Source organism: Equus quagga, chromosome 15, assembly GCF_021613505.1.
Source record: "Equus quagga isolate Etosha38 chromosome 15, UCLA_HA_Equagga_1.0, whole genome shotgun sequence".
Lineage (NCBI taxonomy): Eukaryota > Metazoa > Chordata > Mammalia > Perissodactyla > Equidae > Equus > Equus quagga.
In genome coordinates this window covers 56070622-56090664 of record NC_060281.1, presented here as the reverse complement: position 1 = coordinate 56090664, position 20043 = coordinate 56070622, and the positions used below count along the sequence as shown (strand labels likewise).

Genomic DNA, 20043 nt, shown 5'->3' with positions numbered 1-20043 from the left:
GGGGACATGGTACCGCTCGTCAGGCCATGCTGAGGGGGCATCCCACATGCCATAACTGGAAGGACCCACAACTAGAATGTACAATCATGGGGGCCGGCCTAGTGATGCAGTGGTTAAGTGCGCACATTCTGCTTCGGCAGCCTGGGGTTTGCTGGTTTGGATCCCGGGTGCAGACATGGCACCACTTGGCAAGCCGTGCTGTGGTAGGTATCCCACATATAAAGTAGAGGAAGATGGGCATGGATGTTAGCTCAGGGCCAGTCTTCCTCAGCAAAAAAGGAGGATTGGCAGCAGATGTTAGCTCAGGGCTAATCTTCCTCAAAAAATAAAGAAAGAAAGAAAGAAAGAAATAATAGAACATACAACTACGTACTGGGGGGGTTTGGGCAGAAAAAGCAAAAAAAAATTTCCGTTCTTTCATACCACATTAACAAAGTTATTAGGAAAAGCTGAACTATCTTAAACAGAGATGTCACAGAGAGCACGCAATTCTATCGGGGGAGCCAAGACTAGGGAGCAGTTTTACAAATAATTCTACTAAAAGACAACAGGGGACTACGGTTAGTAATATAAAATATTTGCAACAAGGCAAATGCCTGATTATGACTTCAAATTGCCATTCGGTTATACTTCTTGTTATAGGATATTAAAAACTGCCAAAGCACTTTCCCCCACCTGTCCCCCAGCCTAGGGTCAAATATTCATTCAACATTCCATTACATCCTGGTTGTACTGAAAAATAACAACCAGCCCATGAACTCACTTCTATTTTTTTGCTGAGGAAGATTTGCCATAAGCTAACGTCTGTGCCAGTCTTCCTCTATTTTGTTTGTGAGTTGCCACCACAGCATGGCTGCCACTGAGTGAGTGGTGCAAGTCAGCACCCAGGAACCAAACCCAGGCTCAGAAGTGGAGCACGTTGAACTTAACCACTAAGCCACAGGGCCAGCCCTTGAAATCACTTCTCTAAAAAAGGTATTTACACTTATCAAAAAAAATTTTTTTCAGGCGTAGAGTAGGTTTTCTCCTTCTTAAAAGTGTATTTCTAGAACTATTAAAATCTTGCATTTATAAAATAGTTGATAAAACAGTTCCTCTAGGGGCTGGCCTATGGCCTAGTGGTTAAGTTCGTACACTCCGCTTCAGCAGCCCAGGGTTTCGCCAGTTCGGATTCTGGGCACGGACATGGTACCGCTCATCAAGCCATGCTGAGGTGGCGTCCCACATGGCACAACCAGAGGCACTCACAACTAGGACATACAACTATGTATTGGGGGTGTTGGAGGAGAAGAAGGAAAAAAAAGAAGATTGGCAACAGATGTTAGCTCAGGTGCCAATCTAATCTTTAAAAAAAAACAAGCAAAAAACTCCCCCAAAAACAATTCCTCTAGATTGTACAAAAAGGGTGATACTGAGACTGTTGATCATAAATCAATGACTTGGTTTATGACATGGATCAGACTGGGCATCTTCCTCTCCTGCTGCATCAGGGGCTGGCCTCTTCTGGCTTTAGCATCTCTGTTTTCTGCAAGCGAGTCTTTAATTTCTGGGTTATTCACTTCGGCTTGTTTCCCTTTTGCTCCTCTTTTCCCTTTGTCTGCACTTTTTTTGCCTTATATATATATATATATTTATATGTATACATGTATATATGTGTATATATACACATACACATATAGTTACATTTGTATCAATTTCAGCGTTTGCAGGAGCAGGTTTGGATGATGTCTGGCCTATCTCTCCTTGGGCTCTCCCTTTACTGCCCCTTGAGCTGGATGGCCCTTTCTCCTGCGCATCCTGGCAGAGGCTGTGCTGGGCAGCCTGGGTGTTTGTGGGGACAGCACAGCGAGAGTCTTTGCAGAGCTGAGCTGGCTGGACATGGCCACTCTTGCCGCCCCTGAGCTGCTGGCACCCTTGTTTTCAAACTTTGTAAAAGCACCAGCACTAGTTTTTACTCATGAAATCTTGCGTGGAATCCTGACATTTAATAGCGATAGAGGAGGAACTGGCCTTGTTGAAGTGGGGGTGGATTTTTGTGGAATGCTGATATATTTAACTTGAAAAATCCACCACTTTAGCATGTAATGCTGCCAAGTCTTTTACTTTTGAGTATGAAAAATGATACAAATCCTTTTAGGGTTGAATTTTTTTTTTTTTCTTTTTTTCATAAAGAGGAATTACTTGTCACTTCTGCCAATTCTTGAGATTGTAGAAAATAAGGAAAAGGGGTTAATTTGGGTTCTGCACTCAATTCCAACGTGTGGGGGGGGGGGTGTAGGGAGATTTCTTCCACACCAATGAGCAATTCTCCCACACCAGCTGGGTGTCCTACAATTTACCCAATTCGGACACTATCTACCTGGAGAAAACGTCAGATCTCACAGGTTAAAGGTCCCGTAAGCTTCGGATGCCAATCACAGGCCCAGGTTGTTCCCTGTGCTTCAGACCTGCTGACTATAAATCAGAGGTTCCCACAACCCCCTCCTTGGGTTTGATTAATTTGCTAGAGAGGCTCACAGAACTCAGAGAAACATTTTCCTTACTAGATTACCAGTTTATTATAAAAGGATATAACTCAGGAGCAGCTAGATAGAAGAGATGCACAAGGCAAGGCATAGGGAGGGGTGCAGCGCTTCCACGCTCTCTGGACAGATCCTTCTCCCCGAATCTCCACGTGTCCACCAACCTGGAAGCTGTCTGAACCCAGTCCTTTTGGACTTTTATGGAGGTTTTTTAACACAAGCATGATTGAGTGAACCACTGGCCATTGGTTTAATTGATTCAACCTCCAGCCCCTTTCCTGTCGCAGAGCTGATGGGCGGGGCACCTGGAAGTTCCAACCCTCTAATTAATCACATGGTTGCTTCTCCTGGCAACCAGCCCAGGCCTTAGGTGGGATCCGAAAGTCACTTCATTAACCTAATAAAAGACACTTTTATAGTTCTCACCACTTAGGAAATTCCAAGGGTTTTAGAGGTTCTGTGCTAAAACCAAGATGAAGACCAAATAGATATTTCTTATTATAAATCACAATATCACAGAGGGGAATGCTGATCGAGAAGCTTTAGGAGCTAACAGCTTTCATAGTCTGCCACTAAAGTGGATGGAGGAGGGCCCTGGATGGCATGCCTCAGGAAAGAGGGCAGCAGTCAGATCTGCCCTGGGTCCCTATATTGTGTTTGCCTTCTTGACCCATAAGTGCGAGGTAGAGAGTGAGAGGAGCGTATCCTTCTGCGTAAGAATATGACTGTGACACAGTTGTATAGACCTGGTCATCCCTGATGATCAATCAGGTACCAAGACCAGTAAAATCTACCCACTAAGCCATCCCTATTTGGTGACCCCTGACCTTGATTAATGACCACTCTTCTGTGTTCATTGTTTGCCAGCAGGTTAATAAGGCCTGTAATGATACCAGAGAAGAAGACAATTAGGAAAGTACAGGCGAGATGACCTCATGATCTGCAGAGGCCTAGACTTTTATCTGGCCAGTCCGTTTGGGCTCTGTATTAAGCGTACACCCGTATTTCCTTTAATTACCTAGGACTAGTTCCTCCTCTCCTGGGGAAGCTCACAATACTTGACTCATGAACAGGCACTCTTTCTCCTAATTATTAGTCTTCTATCCATCTGCCACTGTCTTTAGAGAAAATACAGTTTTGAAATTGCCTATTCTTTTATATAAATTCAATTGCCAATGAAATAGCCATGAAATTTCTATGTAGGCATTTGCAGTAAACTTTATTTTGTTTTAAGGATTGGCACCTGAGCTAGCAACTGTTGCTAATCTTTTTTTTTTTTTAGTTGCTTTTTCTCCCCAAATTCCCCCGGTGCACAATTGTATATTTTAGCTGTGGGTCCTTCTAGTTGTGGCATGTGGGACGCCACCTCAACATGGTCTGACGAGTGGTGCCAAGTCTGTGCCCAGGATCCGAACCTGTGAAAGCCTGGGCCGCCAAAGTGGGGCGCGTGAACTTAACCACTCAGCCACGGGGCCGGCCCCTGCAGTAAACATTTTACTGAAGTATGTTATACATGTGGAAATATATACGAGTCATAAGTGTACAGTTGGATGAATTTTCACACTCCTGTGTGCACCGTGTCTCCAGGTTGAGAAATGGAGCATTACCATCACCCCAGAGAGCCTGCTCTTCAGCCCCTCCCAGTCACTCCTCACCCAAGGTAACACTACACTAATTCTAACACCATAGGCTAAAACTGTCTGTTTTTGAACTTTTCCATTTTCACAGTTAACAGTTTAAATCTGCTGTAATGTCCAGAGAGCTTCCTTGTTAATATTTTTATCTCGGCAATCATAACTCTAAGGAATGCTGTTCAGTTCACCTTTTCCCTCAGTGCCTTGTGGTTGGACCAGCTTGATATAAAGCCATAGAGCTCAAGGGTTGAAGCATCTTCCCCACAGACAGGGTCAGTCTTTTGGTTTAATCGTTTGACCGCTGAGGAAGCAAGATGTGCTGTGAATCTCTCTTTAGCAGCTGGTACATTTCACCGCTTATTTGGGGATCAAATTCAAGACACATAAGTTTGCATACTTTTATTTTGTGCACTCACAGAATATGCATGCGTGCACTGATACACACACAGCTTCCTGTTCTTTTCCTGCCTCGATTTCTCTTTTTTCTTGTTTTATCCTCAGTAGACACCCTTCTCCACCCTATGCTATCTTTGCATACAAACCTTCCTCGGCACATCCTGCTCTTCAGAATTGGTCGCCACTGCACACACTGCCCTGAACTGATTTTAGTATTTATCATACAAAATTGTATCATACATACAACATCAGAGAATCCTTTTTTCACTTCTGCTTTTGGTGTAAAGACTATAAGAAATCTAGACCTGGAAGGGGAAAATGAATAGTAAAACCAACTATCAGAATGTGTGACTTTTTGATTATCAGCCTGAGGTTGGAGCCTGAGTTTTTGTTGAATGAGGATGTCTGTGTTTACACATTTGTTTGCTGAAGCCACAGGCATCCCATTCATTAACTCATCCTTTAATTCATTTCCTGAGCCCTATTATGTGCCAGGCACTGAGTTCGAGGCCGGACTGTCCAAGGAGGACGTCTGTTCCTCACACCCGAGGGAGACTTGGAAACCCACATGGAGTATTTATAGGGCTGACCTTTAGAGTACGAGAAACACCTAATTTCTTAAAATAGAATATTATTGCTTTTAATTATGCCCTGCACATCTAAGTGGTTTTTGAGGGGATGAAGATAATAGTATTGTGCATGTTTGTCTATAATAAATCAGTACAAACTTTGGGTTGTTTAGATTTCAATGAATTCAGATCATTATTACTTTTTAAATTAAGCCTAATCTCTTTGCCAGTTAAGTAGCAACACTGTCCTGTAGTCCTTCTGGGCCTGATTGTTTCTGGGGTGATAGCTGCCCCTGCCCTTCCCCTCTACTATGACATGAGAGGCACAGTCTGCATCCGTGTGTTGCCTTCCGTTCAAAGTGTCCTGTCAGAAGGACTTTAGGCCTTTTTAAGGAAGCCTAGGAAGGTGGATGAAGAAAATAGAGTAGCCTTTTGCCTTATGTGATGTCATATATCTTGTGCTTCAAATGATTTCTCGCAGGCTCATCCAGAAATGCTCTAACCAGATAATATAGCCTCGCTGTAGATAAAATACAGAGAAGAGTTACAATCAAAGTTTCAGCAGATGGCACGGGTCTGGGAGGGCGATTGTCCTCTTCCTGTGGCAAGGAAGCTGTTATCAGTGGATGGCCCGCACGCTTCCAGCTTTGACTGACTCATATCTGTTAGCTCAGATTTCTCTGAGATCTCGACTGCAGAGAGGTAACAGCAGGTAAAATGAGCTCACTGAATCGTATTTATATTTGTCCTGAATCCACTACTATAAGTCCCATTAACATCTATAGTAATTATACTGCATAATCAGTGAGCCGAGAACCGCCCCCCTTTGGTATTCTTGTTGAATACAGAAGACAGATGGACGCCAGAGCTCTGCCTTACTTAAGATTCCTCCCCATCAGCGAGTTCTGAACTCACAAGGGAAGAATGCCCCTTTACAAGGCGACATTACACCGTCCACTCTGGGCTCCGGGTCGGCAAACTCAGAGGTCGGTGGTTTCCAGCCTATGGGATGTGGATAGCTGGGAAGATGAGGAGATTGCTGATGGGTGTGCGAGCATTGTCCGTAAGTGCATGAGTTACGTTTTACATCTACATGTACTATTTTTCAAAATTATGAAGACGTGCAACTGTGATTAATAAAATGCCAATTTGTTAAAAGCATTGTTAAATTTATGGGAGTTTGCTTGTCATTATGCATTTCCTCCATCGGTTGCTGTCTGAAGCATAACTTTGCTTATGTGTAGATTTGCAATTTTTTAATAATGAAATAGTCTTCATAATTTAGAAGTTTGGGAGTCATCATCTGAGAGTGTTAGTGATCTATGTTTAACTCATGGATGACCTCCTCCTAGCTCCATCAAATACTGAGGTGTTGACATTACAAAACTGCTGTAACTGGAACAAGTACATGAATCCTACACTGTAAAAGTCACGTCATGCTTGACCACTTCCTTTCTTAACTCCCTCAGTCTCTCAGCATTTACAAATCTAATTGGGCACACAAAAAAATTAAATAACAAGTTAAGAAAATGCAAAGAGAAAACATATATCACATGATCAATTGGCAAATGCTTTGAGCTCAGAGTGAGGGAGTAGAGAGAGAAAGGTGTGCGGTGTGGTGAGAGAGAGAGTGTCACCTAGGAGTCTGGACATTACGACAGGTTTCTATAGACGCTTATTCCTGGCTCTGCTAATTACCATTTGAGTGACCATGACAACCTCACTCCGCTGAGCCTCCATTTTAGCATCCATAAAATCAGGATTACAATACCCCCTTCACAGTGTTATTGGGAAGATAATTTTAAATGCTTTGTACTACACCTAGTATATAGTATGTGCAAACTAAATGGAAGCTACTATTTGTTCTATTGGATTGTCAATTTCACCAGCATTGGAAAGATGATTTATTTATTTTTGTTCCCCTAGAATCTAGAACAGTGCCTGGTTCATAAGTTCTCAAAAAAAAAAAAAAAAAGTTTGCTGAATGAATGGATGGAAGGATGGATGGATAGATGGTGGGATGAATAAAAAAAAATGAACCATGGTGACCTGGGAGAGTCGCATGGAGAAGCAAGACTTGAGTGAATCTAGCAGAATGCATGGAGAAAGCAGAGGGCATTGCAATGGGGGATGCGTATGAACCAAAGTACACAGGCAGGAAACCATGATGTGCATAGAGGGCAGATTGGGATATGTTTGTGGAGGGTTTTGAATGCCAGGCTGGGGAGTGTGTATCTTATCTGCTGACAGTGCAGAGTCAGTGAAGATTTTGAGGAGGAGAATGACCTGAGGAGAGGGGTTTTCAAAGGTTAGTCTGAGGCTGGTGTGTGGTTTGGAGTAGGGAAAGGAACGGGACAATCCATTCTAAGTGGAGTGTGGTCAAGTCCCTGATCATCATAACAGCTATTATAACAGGAAGTAAAGAGAGACAAAAGTCAAATTAAGGAGATGCTGGCCGGGTGGTGCAGCAGTTAAGTTTGCACATTCTTCCAAGTGGCCCTGGGTTTGCCCATTTGGATCACGGGTACAGACCTACACACCACTTGTCAAGCCATGCTGTGGGAGGCATCCCACATATAAAGTAGAGGAAGATGGGCACGGATGTTAGCTCAGGGCCAGTCTTCCTCAGCAAAAAGAGGAGGATTGGTGGCAGATGTTAGCTCAGAGCAAATCTTCCTCAAAAAAAAAAAAAAAGAATAAGGAGAGGGCAGTAGTCCCTGGATCCTCTCCATTCGCTATGAATTCTTAATGTGATCATTTAAACCATTTACCTATATGCACGCTGATGCTTTCGATATATACGAGATGACATTTTTGAAAATCATTGCAGGTGAACGTTTACCCAGAGAGGAGACAAGCTTAAACTGGAGGTTTAGATTGATGAGGGGTGTGGAGCACGTGACACAGACTGAGTTAAGAAGTAAAGGTGATTTGAGGACCAACTTGGTTTTCTTTTCTTGGAGACTTGGGAAGATAAACAGTAGTTAGGGTTAGGGTGGGCAATGGAAATGGATTAATCTATGAAATGTGAAACTGAACTGAGGCAGCTAAATTACCAAGGAGAGAGACTCACTTGCATGGAGAAAGGTGAATCGCATGAGGTAGCGTGGGAGTCCAGTGGGGGGCAAGGGGGGACAGGGCAGACTGACTGAGGAGATGGAGAGCAGGTCTGGATGGTTCCCCAGGTGGTGGAGAGCACAGGGGAAGCCTGGCAGGATAACAGCCAGACTTGGCCACTCCCCCTTCTCCTGTCACCTAGGGACCTTATCACCCCTTGGCTCTCCACTTTCACCTGACTAGGAGGAAGCAGGTGGAGCCGGAGCAGGCTGCCTGCTTTTATTATATTGCCAGGAACGAGATCTGTCTCTCTGTGGAGGAAGTTATTCTTTCCAGATAAAGAAACCATCTCTGGAAAGAAATACAGATGAAAGAAAAGAAAGAAGGAAGGAAAGAAAGGAAGGAAGGAAGGAAGAAAAGGGCCCTCTTTTCTCCTACTCTTAAAGGGAATTCATTCATTCACTTACCATATTTATTAAATTAAAAAAAATCTACTTTCCTCTTCTTCCAATAACCACCATGCTTACTGACTGCTGACTTTGTTGCTGCAGCAACTCTTTGCTAACGGTAATATATTCTTTTTCTCCTGCACTGGGGACCATGCAAGAAAGGCATGCAGGTTGAACCCCCTAAATTTTATGTTCTGAGAATGATAGAGCATCCTGATTACTGAAGGTTTCATAAAATGTACAAAGAACCAGAGTGGCTTTGGACTTCTCAATAGCAACTGCAAACAGAAGACAATGGAGCAATGCTTCCAGCACTCTGAGGGAAAATTACTTCCAATCTAGAATTCTATACTTAGCCAAATGATCAGTTAAGTACATGGTGGAATAAGGACACTTTCAGACACACAGGTTCTCAAAAAATTCATCTCTCATGCACTTTTTCTCAGTAAAGCTGGTGGAAGATGTGTGCCACCAAAATGAGAGAGCAAATCAAGAGAGTGTAAGGCATGGGATCCAGAAAACAGAGGGTCCAACCAACACAGAGCAGGCAAAGGGAACCCTTAGGGTGAAGGGGAAGGGAGGTCCCATGTCAACAGTGGAGAGCAGGTCTGGAGAGCAATTAGTTCAGATTACAGCAAGTCAGAAGATTCCAGGGAAGATTTCTTTTTTTATCTGGAGGCTGCAACACCTTTTTTTTTTTCATTTTTATTTTTTTATTGAGGCATAATTAACATATAACATTATATTAGTTTCAGGTGTACAACATAATGATTCAATATTTGTATATATTGCGAAATGATCACCATAATAAGTCTAGTTAACATCTATTGCCAGACATAGTTACAAAAATTGTTTTTCTTGTGATGATAACTTTTAATATCTGCTCTCTCAGCAACTTTGAAAGATAAAATATACAGTATTATTAACTATAGTCACCACACTGTACCTTACATCTCTGTGACTTATTTACTTTGTAACTAGAAGTTTGTACCTTTTGACCTCCTTCATCCATTTCATCCACCCCTCCATTCCCCACTAGGAAAGATTTCTTTAAGCAGATGAAATTAACAGAACCTGATGTAAGTTTTTGTGTTGAGAAAATATTTACTCAATACAGGAGAGTTTGGGGGTAAATGAATGATAGTAACAGACACTAAGCAAAAGTAAAAAGAAAGGACAGTTACTGACTCTGGGAGAAGGGGAAGTTGTAAATGAAAGGAAAAGTTTATAATAATTTTATACTTAAAAAACAATGTAGGGGCTGGCTCCGTGGCTGAGTGGTTAAGTTCGTGCACTCCGCTGTGGTGGCCCAGGGTTCGGATCCTGGGCGTGGACATGGCACTGCTCGTCAGGCCATGTTGAGGCGGTGTCCCACAACTAGAAGGACCTGCAGCTAAGATATACAACTGCGTACAGGGGGGGTTTGGGGAGATAAAGCAGGAAAAAAAAAAAAAAAAGATTGGCAACAGTCATTAGCCCAGGTGCCAATCCTTAAAATAAAAAAAAGGAAGATTGGCAACAGTTGTTAGCCCAGGTGCCAATCTTTAAAACAAAACAAAACAAAACAAAACAAAACAAAAAAACCAAGGAAGCAGCATTATTCGCAATAGCCAAAAGGTGGAAGCAACCCAAATGTCCATCAACTGATGAATGGATAAACAAAATATGGTATAGACACATTGTGGAATATTATTCAGCTTTAAAAAAGAAGGTAATTCTCTTACATGCTACAACATGGATGAACCTTGAAGACATTATGCTAAATGAAATAAGCCAGACACAAAAGGACAGAAACTGTATGATTCTACTAATGTGAGGTACCTAGAGTAGCCAAATTTATAGAGACAGAAAGTAGAATAGAGGTTACCAGGGGCTGGGGGTAGAGGGGAAGAGGGTGATATTATTGAATGGGTACAGAGTTTCTGTTTGAAATGATGAAAAATTTCTGGAGGTGGATGGCGATGATGCTTGCACAACATTATAAATAAACTTAATGCCACTGAATTGCACACTTAAAAACAATTTAAAGGGTGAATTTTATGTTACGTATATTTTACCATGATTTTAAAAATGAAAAAAGAAAAGAACCCTGTAAGGTGCTGTACAAATGAATAAAATTATAATTATTTTTCTCAGACTGATGAATATCAGATTTTTAAGCCCCGGGTGTTGGAGATCTCACTTTCATTTTCAATACTAAGTATAAAGCTACTTTTTCCTTACAAAATTGCATACCTTTATTTTAAAGATCTATTGTTAGAAATGTATACTCTAACAAATGTCTCCTACATTCCCATCTTCCAGGGATAACTGCCATGCTTTAGGATCACTTTATATGTCTCTTCTAACACATAATTTTTAATGTAAAAAAATGTGACCAACTATATAGTATCTTGTTTAAAATTTTTCTTTTTTTTTTTTACTCTACAATATACTTTTCTTTCTTTCTACATCCATGTCTGTATAACCACACCCATTTTCTTAACATTTATTTTTAGTGATAACTCTGGGATCAAGATGTATTTCGTATTAATGTAAGTACCTCTTACAAGTTTCTCTGTAGTTAAAAAGGAAGCTTAAGAAACCCTCCTTTTGGGGCTGGCCCATGGCATAGTGGTTAAGTTTGGCCTGTTCTGCTTTGGCAGCCTGGGGTTCACAGGCTGGATCCTACCCACTTGTCAGCCGTGCTGTGGTGGCGACCTACATATAAAGTAGAGGAAGATCGGCACAGATGTTAGCTCAGGGCGAATCTTCCTCAGCAAAAAAAACCAACTTTCTTTTGCATATTACATATTTTCTCAGGGCTACATTAAATAGGAATATTGGTTTTTGTTTTAAGAACAATAATTCCAATTTTAAATTACGAGATTAGTTTTTCCTTATTCAGTAAAGCAAAGTAAAAGATTGTTTAGAGGTGACAGATGACATTTCTTCTGAGTCCCTTGGTGGGAAAGGACTCCAGATGCTTTGCTCGATTCTACCTGAAGCGAAATTGCTAAGCAGTTAAAACTCAAGGGAGCCGTCAGACAGGTTTGACAAGAATGACGTGTCCCTTTCCACACCCACCTTTGCAAGACAGAACTGCTTCCTAGATTTGTTAGAACTGCTGTGGATCTGTGTTATGACTTCTTCCTAAACTTGAAACGTTTCTGTCTGATGTCAGCATGGTTTAAATGTTTCAGGTTAAAATTCTGCAAGTCAGTAAAAAATGCACAAATCAAATAAAATTCGATTTGCTGTCATGGACATTAATTCATGGCAGAAGAAACAATCCTTTAGGCTCTCCTCCTAATTTGCATGGCTCTTTCTTGAATCCGACTCTTGCTAAAAGGAAGCGTTCTCATTTGGAGGGGAGCAGTCCGTTTGCCGAATCCCGAGGATAAAGGAGCCAGAAGCAGCCCAGTCTCCTGGAGCTTCCTAAGTGGAATGTCTGTGGGTTACCAAAGGAGAAAACTGGTTTCTGACGTCTGCAGCCCTAAGCTGAGGGCTACGGAAGGCTTGCTGGGAAGACCCTACAAGGACTCGCCTGCATGCCCCGGGGCAGCACTGTTGTCCTGAACACCTTTTGGTGGTGGTTGGAACTGCATTCCATGAAGCATTGCTCAGTGCTTCAGCTCTGCTTCGCCCTCTCATTTCCCATCACAGTGAATGCTATTTGCTATTGATGTGAAAAGTTCTAGAACAGGGGTGGATCACTCGCATGGAAAGCTCTAGATTCTGCGCCTCGCCACTTTAAAAGAGGCTTTTTAAAAAAACAACAAAATAGTATGCACCTTTTAAAGCAATGCTAAAGGGACATTTTAAATGAGATTGGAAGATGCTCATGATATAAATTAAGAAGCTGGAAACAAACTTGTATTAATAATCTGACATCAATTGGGAAAAAAATTCATTGGAAAAAAACCTGAAAGGAAATCTACCCAAAATGCTTGGCATGATCGCCTTGTCTGGATGGTATAACTATAGATGAAAACTTCTTAGCTTTCCTACATTCCCATCTACCTTTTCTGAGTATATTACAGCAAACATACATACTTTTATAATCAGAGGGGGAAAAACCCCAATTTTAGATTCCTCCTTCTAAGTAAGCCTCTTACTTGATTTGCTAGTAAACTCTCAGGTGAGCTGGGTTTTGTCCCTCACAGGCTGAGACCTCGGCAAGTAACGTGAGTTCTCATGGCCTCAGTTTTCTCTGTGGACAATGAAGAGTTTGAATTGAGTTCTTCCCCATGATCTGTGATCTTACCACGTCTCTGACAAAATTAAACTAGTGTAACCCAAGATTAGGGGGGAGAGTCATGTGATGCTGAGGATGGATTTGTTTTTTTTTTCCTAGCTCCTGCTGCTTTTAGAGGCTCACTTTTTGTGTTTTGGTTAATACTTTTGGTTGGTTTATGTTTCATATTTTAGATGCTTTAGATGTCAAGATAATTGAAGACAGGAATCTGTTCTTTAAGCTCCCTTATGCGGACACTTCTTTCTGCAGCAGGGAACCCATGTATGCGCAAGGAATCCTTCACGACGAGAAAATGGTAAGGATGGCAGGAACTTGCGATTGCCTGTGAAAGTCTACAATTTTGAAAGGTGGTCACTTCAGAGACAAGTGACATTTCCTTTGTATTACACTCTACCCAAAGTTAGAAGTCAGATCATTTACGGCTTTGTTTCCATTCTGATTTTATGTTGTTTGTATATGAATCTCTAATTTCACTTTTCCTAAATGATGGAAGCTAAATTTTTTTTAAAAACCAACCAAAACAGAAACATGCACTGTGATTTAAGGATGGCAAGAAAGATAATCACCCACCTATAGGAAGATGACTAAAAATAATAGAAGTCACTTTTTTGGTGTGACTCCTGCAAAGCAGGCTCATTACTTTACAGTTACTGCATTTCCAGACATCTTATGTGTCCAGTGTAGGAAAATAACAATTGATAGGATGGTTTCTTGGTTTCACATTGATACCAAATCACTGCTCAGAAAGGTGTTCTTTTGTGCCTGATTGACAGGAATTTTGACATAGTGGGAAGAGCATGAGGCTAGAAACAGACAGAACGCTGATATTTTAGATGTTAAGTAACTCAAGGAAGTTTCTTAACCTCCCTGGGACTCATTCTTTTGTTTTATTGAAGTGTGGCTTTTGGATTACTTGGTGCTTTGGCTAGGGAAATGCTCCAGGGGGCCAGAGCATCAGCAGGCTTGGGCTAGGTGCAGTGGGTGGGGCTGGGCTCCCACCAGGACACAGTCCGCCACCATCAGGATCTGTTTTGGCTACTGGCTGTCCTCATCCGTTTCATTTGTACAAAGAGTTTCAAGGCTCTAAAAGTTCTCAAAACAACTGGTATAAAAGTTTTTTTTTTTTTAAGATTTTATTTTTCCTTTTTCTCCCCAAAGTCCCCCAGTACATAGTTGTATATATATATCTTTTAGTTGTTGGTCCTTGTAGTTGCGGTACATGGGACACCACCTCAGCATGGCCTGATGATGAGCAGTGCCACGTCCACGCTCAGGATTCGAACTGGTGAAACCCTGGGCCACTGAAGCAGAGGGCGAGAACTTAACCACTTGGCCAGGGGGCCAGCCCCACGGTATAAAAGTTCTTTAAGGCAGCTTTCATTTCTGAAATTCTCTATGGAATATAAATTTGGAATTCTTTCAGTAAAGGCTGAGTAGCTAGTCATAATTTTCTTCACAAGCTATTAGCACATTATATATCCATGTGGTGTTTGCTGCGAACTGGGTTTACCAGCAACAATCTGCACCTTGACTTCATATTTACAGAAGTTTGAGTGAGTGTTGCAATCCCAGCACAAGAGATTGACAGTCCTTTACATGAACTGAAAAAGTTACTTTGAGTATACTACAAAGGCTAACTTATTGGCTCCTGTATTACATTTATTGATTGTGTGGCTTGGCCACTAAAATTAATGTAGGTTATTGTTTAGCTTGGTGGGTCAGAAGTCACTCAGCTAAGGGTGGGGTGGCCCCAGTGTAGCCCACACCTGAGCTCGCCATCATCCACATCCTTAGCCTCCAACCCCGCTATTTTGCAAACTTGGGCTCTTAATGAAACAGAGGATCAGGCAGGAAAGTATGAATCCCCAATATCTATACTATCCAATTTAATGCAGTCAAAAAACATACTCTCAAAACACAAAGGATAGCACAATTTAGTAGCTATCGCCTGTGCAAAAACCAATACAGGTGGCATCTCATCACTATAGCCATAGAAAATCTATTTGAGATGTTTCTCTCAGCTATTTAATTTCTGAAATGTTAATCAACCTCCTATGGCAAAAATGAAAAACCGCTACAAACAGGAAAATTCTCCTGTTCCTGAAGGACACTTGAACCAAGGAAAATAAACATAGTTCTGGGCTAATGTATATATTTCACAACCATTTTCCTCTTTCTGAAATGGAATTTGTGTGGTTTATCAAACTGCTTTTTTCAATGAAAGCTTTGAATAGTTTCAACAACTTTAACTAGGAGAGATCAATCTTATTTTTGTGCTATCGAGAACCAGATTTCATTATTTCTGAAAGATTCTAATTTATTCATACAAATGAAAGAGTAAGAAAGAAAGAGCAAAGAGAGATATATATAAAGCCTAAAAACTAAACTGTGTGCCGCTTTAATAGGCATTCTCTTTACCTCACATTATGGTTCTAATCCTAGCCGCTGTAGTTCTGATTTGTTAAAATAGTGCGCTCCTGGCAGGCAGAATAGCTATTTTAACTCATGGACTGTAAATCTTTTCTGTGGCAAAAGGATATCATTTACCAACAAAGAGATGTGAGAGAGTTCCCATGGGATTTTAAGCAAGTAAATGATTCCTCTTAATCTCATTGAAATCTGGTGCTCTGTTTAGTTTTAAAAATATGCTCAGGGTATGATTGACACCTCTCTCCTAACCACAAGGTCATTTCTAAGGTCAGCCAGAGAGAAAGTTACATGTCAGGGATGTGTCTCCAACAGTACCAGGGGAGGTATCTACAAGTGGCAGGGAAAAAATAGCTGACCTCAGTCAGGGCAGCTCGTGAGTACTCTGCCAGACTTTGGCTTCTGAATTTTTTTAACTCTAGTTGTAAGAAATAAGCTATGTTTAAACCCCTCTGCTGTGCTCCCACAATTCTATAAACACACCTTTCTAATAGCATGCCTAAGGTTGTCGCGTAATCATTCGTTTTCCTGTGGCAGACTGGACACCCTTCAGAGCAGGAGCTGAGCCTTACTCATCTCTGTGTGACCAGCCCTACGCCTATCGTGTGGCACACAGTAGATGTTTAATAACTGCTTTTTAAATGATTGAGTGATAAATGTCTCCAAGAGAGGTTTTTACTGCTTTACACGTGGGATAAACATGAAAACACTAAAGGTTAAAACTTCACATCCAGCAAAGAGCTTTTGGTTCAATAGATGGTAGCTTAGCTTTACATAACATTTCATAGTTTTCAAGAATGTTCACACATTTTATCTCATTTGATCCTCACTGTAGATCTGGAAAGCTGGCAGGGCAAGTAGTATTATTTCCATTTTGCACATGTGGAAGTTGAGCTCTTGCCCAAGTAAATTGTAGCACTAAGATCAGAACTATGGTCTTCTGATCCTCAACCTTCACTGTGGGGCCTTTCATGAGATGAGCCAATTTAGACCATTAATGTGTAGGTCTGTGCCGGAGTCCAGCTCCAGCTGAGTCCAGGTTCCTGAGGGATGGATGGTGTCGGTGCAATGAGGGAAATGAAGAGGACGTGAGACTTGGGTTGGTGTTAGCAAGTCCAACTTTACTGTGCACAAGTGTCGTTTTTATATTTTTCGGCATTAGTACAGAAATAGCTCTACAAATATTCTCAGAGAGATAAGGAAGTACAAAGCAAGTCTGTCTTTACTGGTTTATACAGTGTTTTTATATCTTTTTTAGCAGGGGATAAATATAGCAGTACAGATGTTCTTGCAGAGTAAACCACAAAGCATTCATTGATTAAGTATATACTTACAGGGAACAGAGTTAACTTTTAGAGAGGCAGAGGTTAACTATCTTTTCCTGCACAAAGGCGACTTCAGCAATTAAGAAAAGACTTCTATAATATTTTGCCAAACACATGCAGGGAAATAATATATTTTTCAATAACTAACACATGGAAGAAAATTCTACTTAACTACAGAGGAGGAAGTATATCTATGCTTATCAGGGAAACTGGAGGAAGAGCAAAACATCAACCAGAAGGAAGTAGCTGTTTTGATCCAAATACTCTTCAGTACGAACCCCTCATTAGGGAGGAAAGTTCTCCCACTATCTATGTGCGTCAGGAGGAGCTTGCCCCTTGCAATATTCTGAAGGCTTATGCAGGTGGTCACATTCTCTTACTATATTTAATTCTCCCGGGAGGTAGTGCCTCCCAAGCAGCCACCCAAAGGAGTGAAAACTGGAGGTTAAGAAAGGAAAAGGAATGAAGGGCAATTAGAAGCAGCACAGGTTTCAGAACTATGTGAGGGGCCGGCCGGTTATTCTTCACCAAGGGGCGACCCTGCACCCCCTCGGCGTTAATCGGCTGGACCCTGTCAAACAGCCGATCAAATGATGTAGCCATGGCTCCCGGCAGGTCTGGATTCCATCTGGCATGTCTTTTATTTCATCCTATTATGTTCCTTTATCATCCTTAGAAAAAGATAAATGAAAGTCATTTTCTTCCCAGACCTGGCATATTTGGTTAGCTGGCAGTCATTTGCCTTCTTGGGAATACCTGAAGGAGCGCAGGAAGCAATAAGATAGGCTAGGAAGCAATGGCTGCCAGAAGTGTGTAATTGGTGGGTTGTACTTTTCACCTCTTCCCATGTTTTGTAAACAGACTGAAAGGCTCTGTGAGTCTGGGTGGTGTTTGGGTCTGTGTAGCCAGGCTCCTTACTACCCAATGTGAGCTCCCAGAGGGCCCCTTGGCTGAGCAGAGCTTTCGGCATCACTGGGAGGTGGTTCATCGATGTGTGTTGTTTTTAATGAGAATTCTACTGTGCAATTGCATGACCTTCTTATTACACATTATTGAAATAAAGGAATCCCTGAATTTTTAAAATTGAAGATTTAATACGATGTTTTTAAGGACACTGACTGTGCCTTATTCATTTTCGTATTTTCCAAAGTCTAGCACTGGTCCTTCCATATAGTAGGTTATAATTATTTGCTAAACAGATGAGATGCATAGAGGCAAAACAGCCTAAATCAAATTTTGTATATTATGCACTGACACACCAAATGGCTTTTCTCCCCTCCAACCAGTGGATATTGGGCCATTTGTGCTGATGCTGACTTCCAGCCATTGAATCAGTTTCAGAAGAAACACTGCTCTTATCCATACATCAGTGTTTGTGTAATCACTTAAACACTTTACTGCATTTACCTTTATTAAAAAGGAGAGGAAATTGAGAAAATTATGGGAATTATTGGGTGTGCTAAAAGTGGTAAACATTTATCTCATTGTATGTTTGACCCGTTGCATTTAACTGGTCAACTCTGTGGCCGAGTGTGAAGAAAAAGAACAAGACCGTTTGTCAAAGATTTGTGACTGAAAAGTGAGGTTTAATTAGGGGTACTTTAATATGGGAATTTTTAGAAAACTCCCCCGCTTCCTTTACAACCTGCAAATATAGTTAGATTTTGTTCTTTTCAGTTCATAAACATTTCAGAAATATATCGTATAAAAAGGTAAGTTAACTGGCATTGTTTGGGAAGATGACAAATATTTATTATAAAGATCTTTAAGTGGGTGTTTATTAAAATAGAGTAACTTAGCAATTTTTCAAATGATAAAAACAGCTTTTTATGGATGGTGTGAGTGGGTCTGTATCTAAACCCGGGTCAGAGACTACGGTGCAGTTCACACTCAGCCACGAACTGGGAGGGGCCCTGGAGCAAGTCGCTGGAACGTTCCGGCTCAGAGTTACTCATCTGTACCAAGGGGATGATCTCTGTCAGGGTTCTTCGCTGCTCTCAACAGACTGAAGTCCCAGGGAGACCCGAGTCTCCTCAAGGGAGAAGGTGCTCAGGGGCGCGCCAGAGACAAGTGTTCCCAAGATTCTTCTACGAAATTTGGACACTGGGTCTGGGGGTGGAGGTCTTTGCAACTTTTCGTTGAAAATGACCATCCATAGGCAAAATAAAAGGCATTGCAATTCATATTTTCACGTTACCCCATGAAAAAGGTTGTAGTGTTTTCCTTTCATCTTCACGCCAAAGAAATTATTTATGGTGAAGACCATCAGAAAGTGGTGGTTCTCTGTAAAAATCGTTTTACACGTCGGGAATTGGACATCTGAGGCCATTTTCTCGCTTACTGGAGTAAAAGAAAAGTCAAACAAGCCCCTAAAGAAAACCTCATCATCTAAGCATTCCCTCCTCAATTATGTGTCTAGTCAAAACTTCGTTGGCACCGTTTCCCGGGAAGAGCAAAAGTAAACGTTTAATAAGTTAATTGTCCAATCGAATGGCCCTGATTTTTCAGCTCATTTCCGCCCTGGGGACCTGGGAAATCCTCGAATGCAGGCGCCCCGCTTTGCCGGGCCCCGCGAGCGCTTGTCCTCCCCTGGGGGCCGCGCGCGGAGGAGGGTCCCCCTCCGCCTCGGCGGCGCAGGGAGGAGCTGCGGGCGGGCGCAGGTGGGGAGGGCGGCCGGGCGCGGCGGGGACACCCGCGGGGGGCGGGGGAGGCGCGGCGGCCGCACCCCGCCCTGGGAAGCCAGCGGCCAGGTGTGGCTTCGGCGCCGGTGCCAGCGGGGAGGAGACTCGCGCCCCCACCAACCAACACCAACACCCAGCCGCGACCCAGCTCCTCTGCGCCCGCGCCGCCCTCCGAGCCACAGCTCTCCGGCCCGCTCCGCTCCCGCCCCGTCGCCGTCCCCGCCGCGCCCTCCGCCCGCCGCGCCGCGCTCGCAGCGGCCGGGCCGGCCCTTCCGAGCCGCCCCCGCCCCCTGTCCCGTGCTTGGCCTCGGCTCCCGAGGCCCCTGCCTCCTCCGAGCCGGCCGCCCCGCGTTTGCCGCGCCGCTGAGCGGCTCTGAGCGCGCGCCGACATGAGTGTCAACGGAGGCTCCCACCCGCGGATCAACACGCTGGGCCGCATGACCCGCGCCGAGTCCGGCCCCGACGTGCGCTACGAGGCGGCCTACTGTGGCGGTGGCGGCGGGGGCACCAGCAGGATGTACTACTCCCGACGCTACACGGTCACCGACCAGAACTCGGACGGCTACGGGTGGGTACCGGGCGCGCGGCGAGCACGGGGCTCTTGGCCGCGGCTGCGGGGTCTGCACTCTCTCCCCGCACGACGGGCAGGGAGGGACCGCCCTCCTCTGACCGACGAGGAAACCCAGGGTCAGAAAGGGGAAAGTCTTTGTGCCCGAGGGCAGGAAAGCATTTCCTGTTGGCGCTGG

At 43.0% G+C, this 20043-nt stretch overlaps 1 protein-coding gene across 3 annotated transcripts in view; it reads left to right on the top strand.

Moving 5' to 3' along the window:
- Positions 1 to 19328: 19328 nt before the first annotated feature.
- The window catches only part of DSP (desmoplakin), a 40240-nt gene continuing 39525 nt past the window's right edge, over positions 19329 to 20043 (top strand). Inside the window, exon 1 of one of the 3 annotated variants that reach the window (XM_046639931.1) lies at positions 19329 to 19865. In XM_046639931.1, coding sequence (XP_046495887.1) covers positions 19687 to 19865 — 179 coding nt within the window. In that variant the 5' untranslated portion in view covers positions 19329 to 19686. The remainder of the gene's footprint in view (positions 19866 to 20043) is intronic. The other 2 variants (XM_046639932.1, XM_046639933.1) reach the window with 2 other exon arrangements.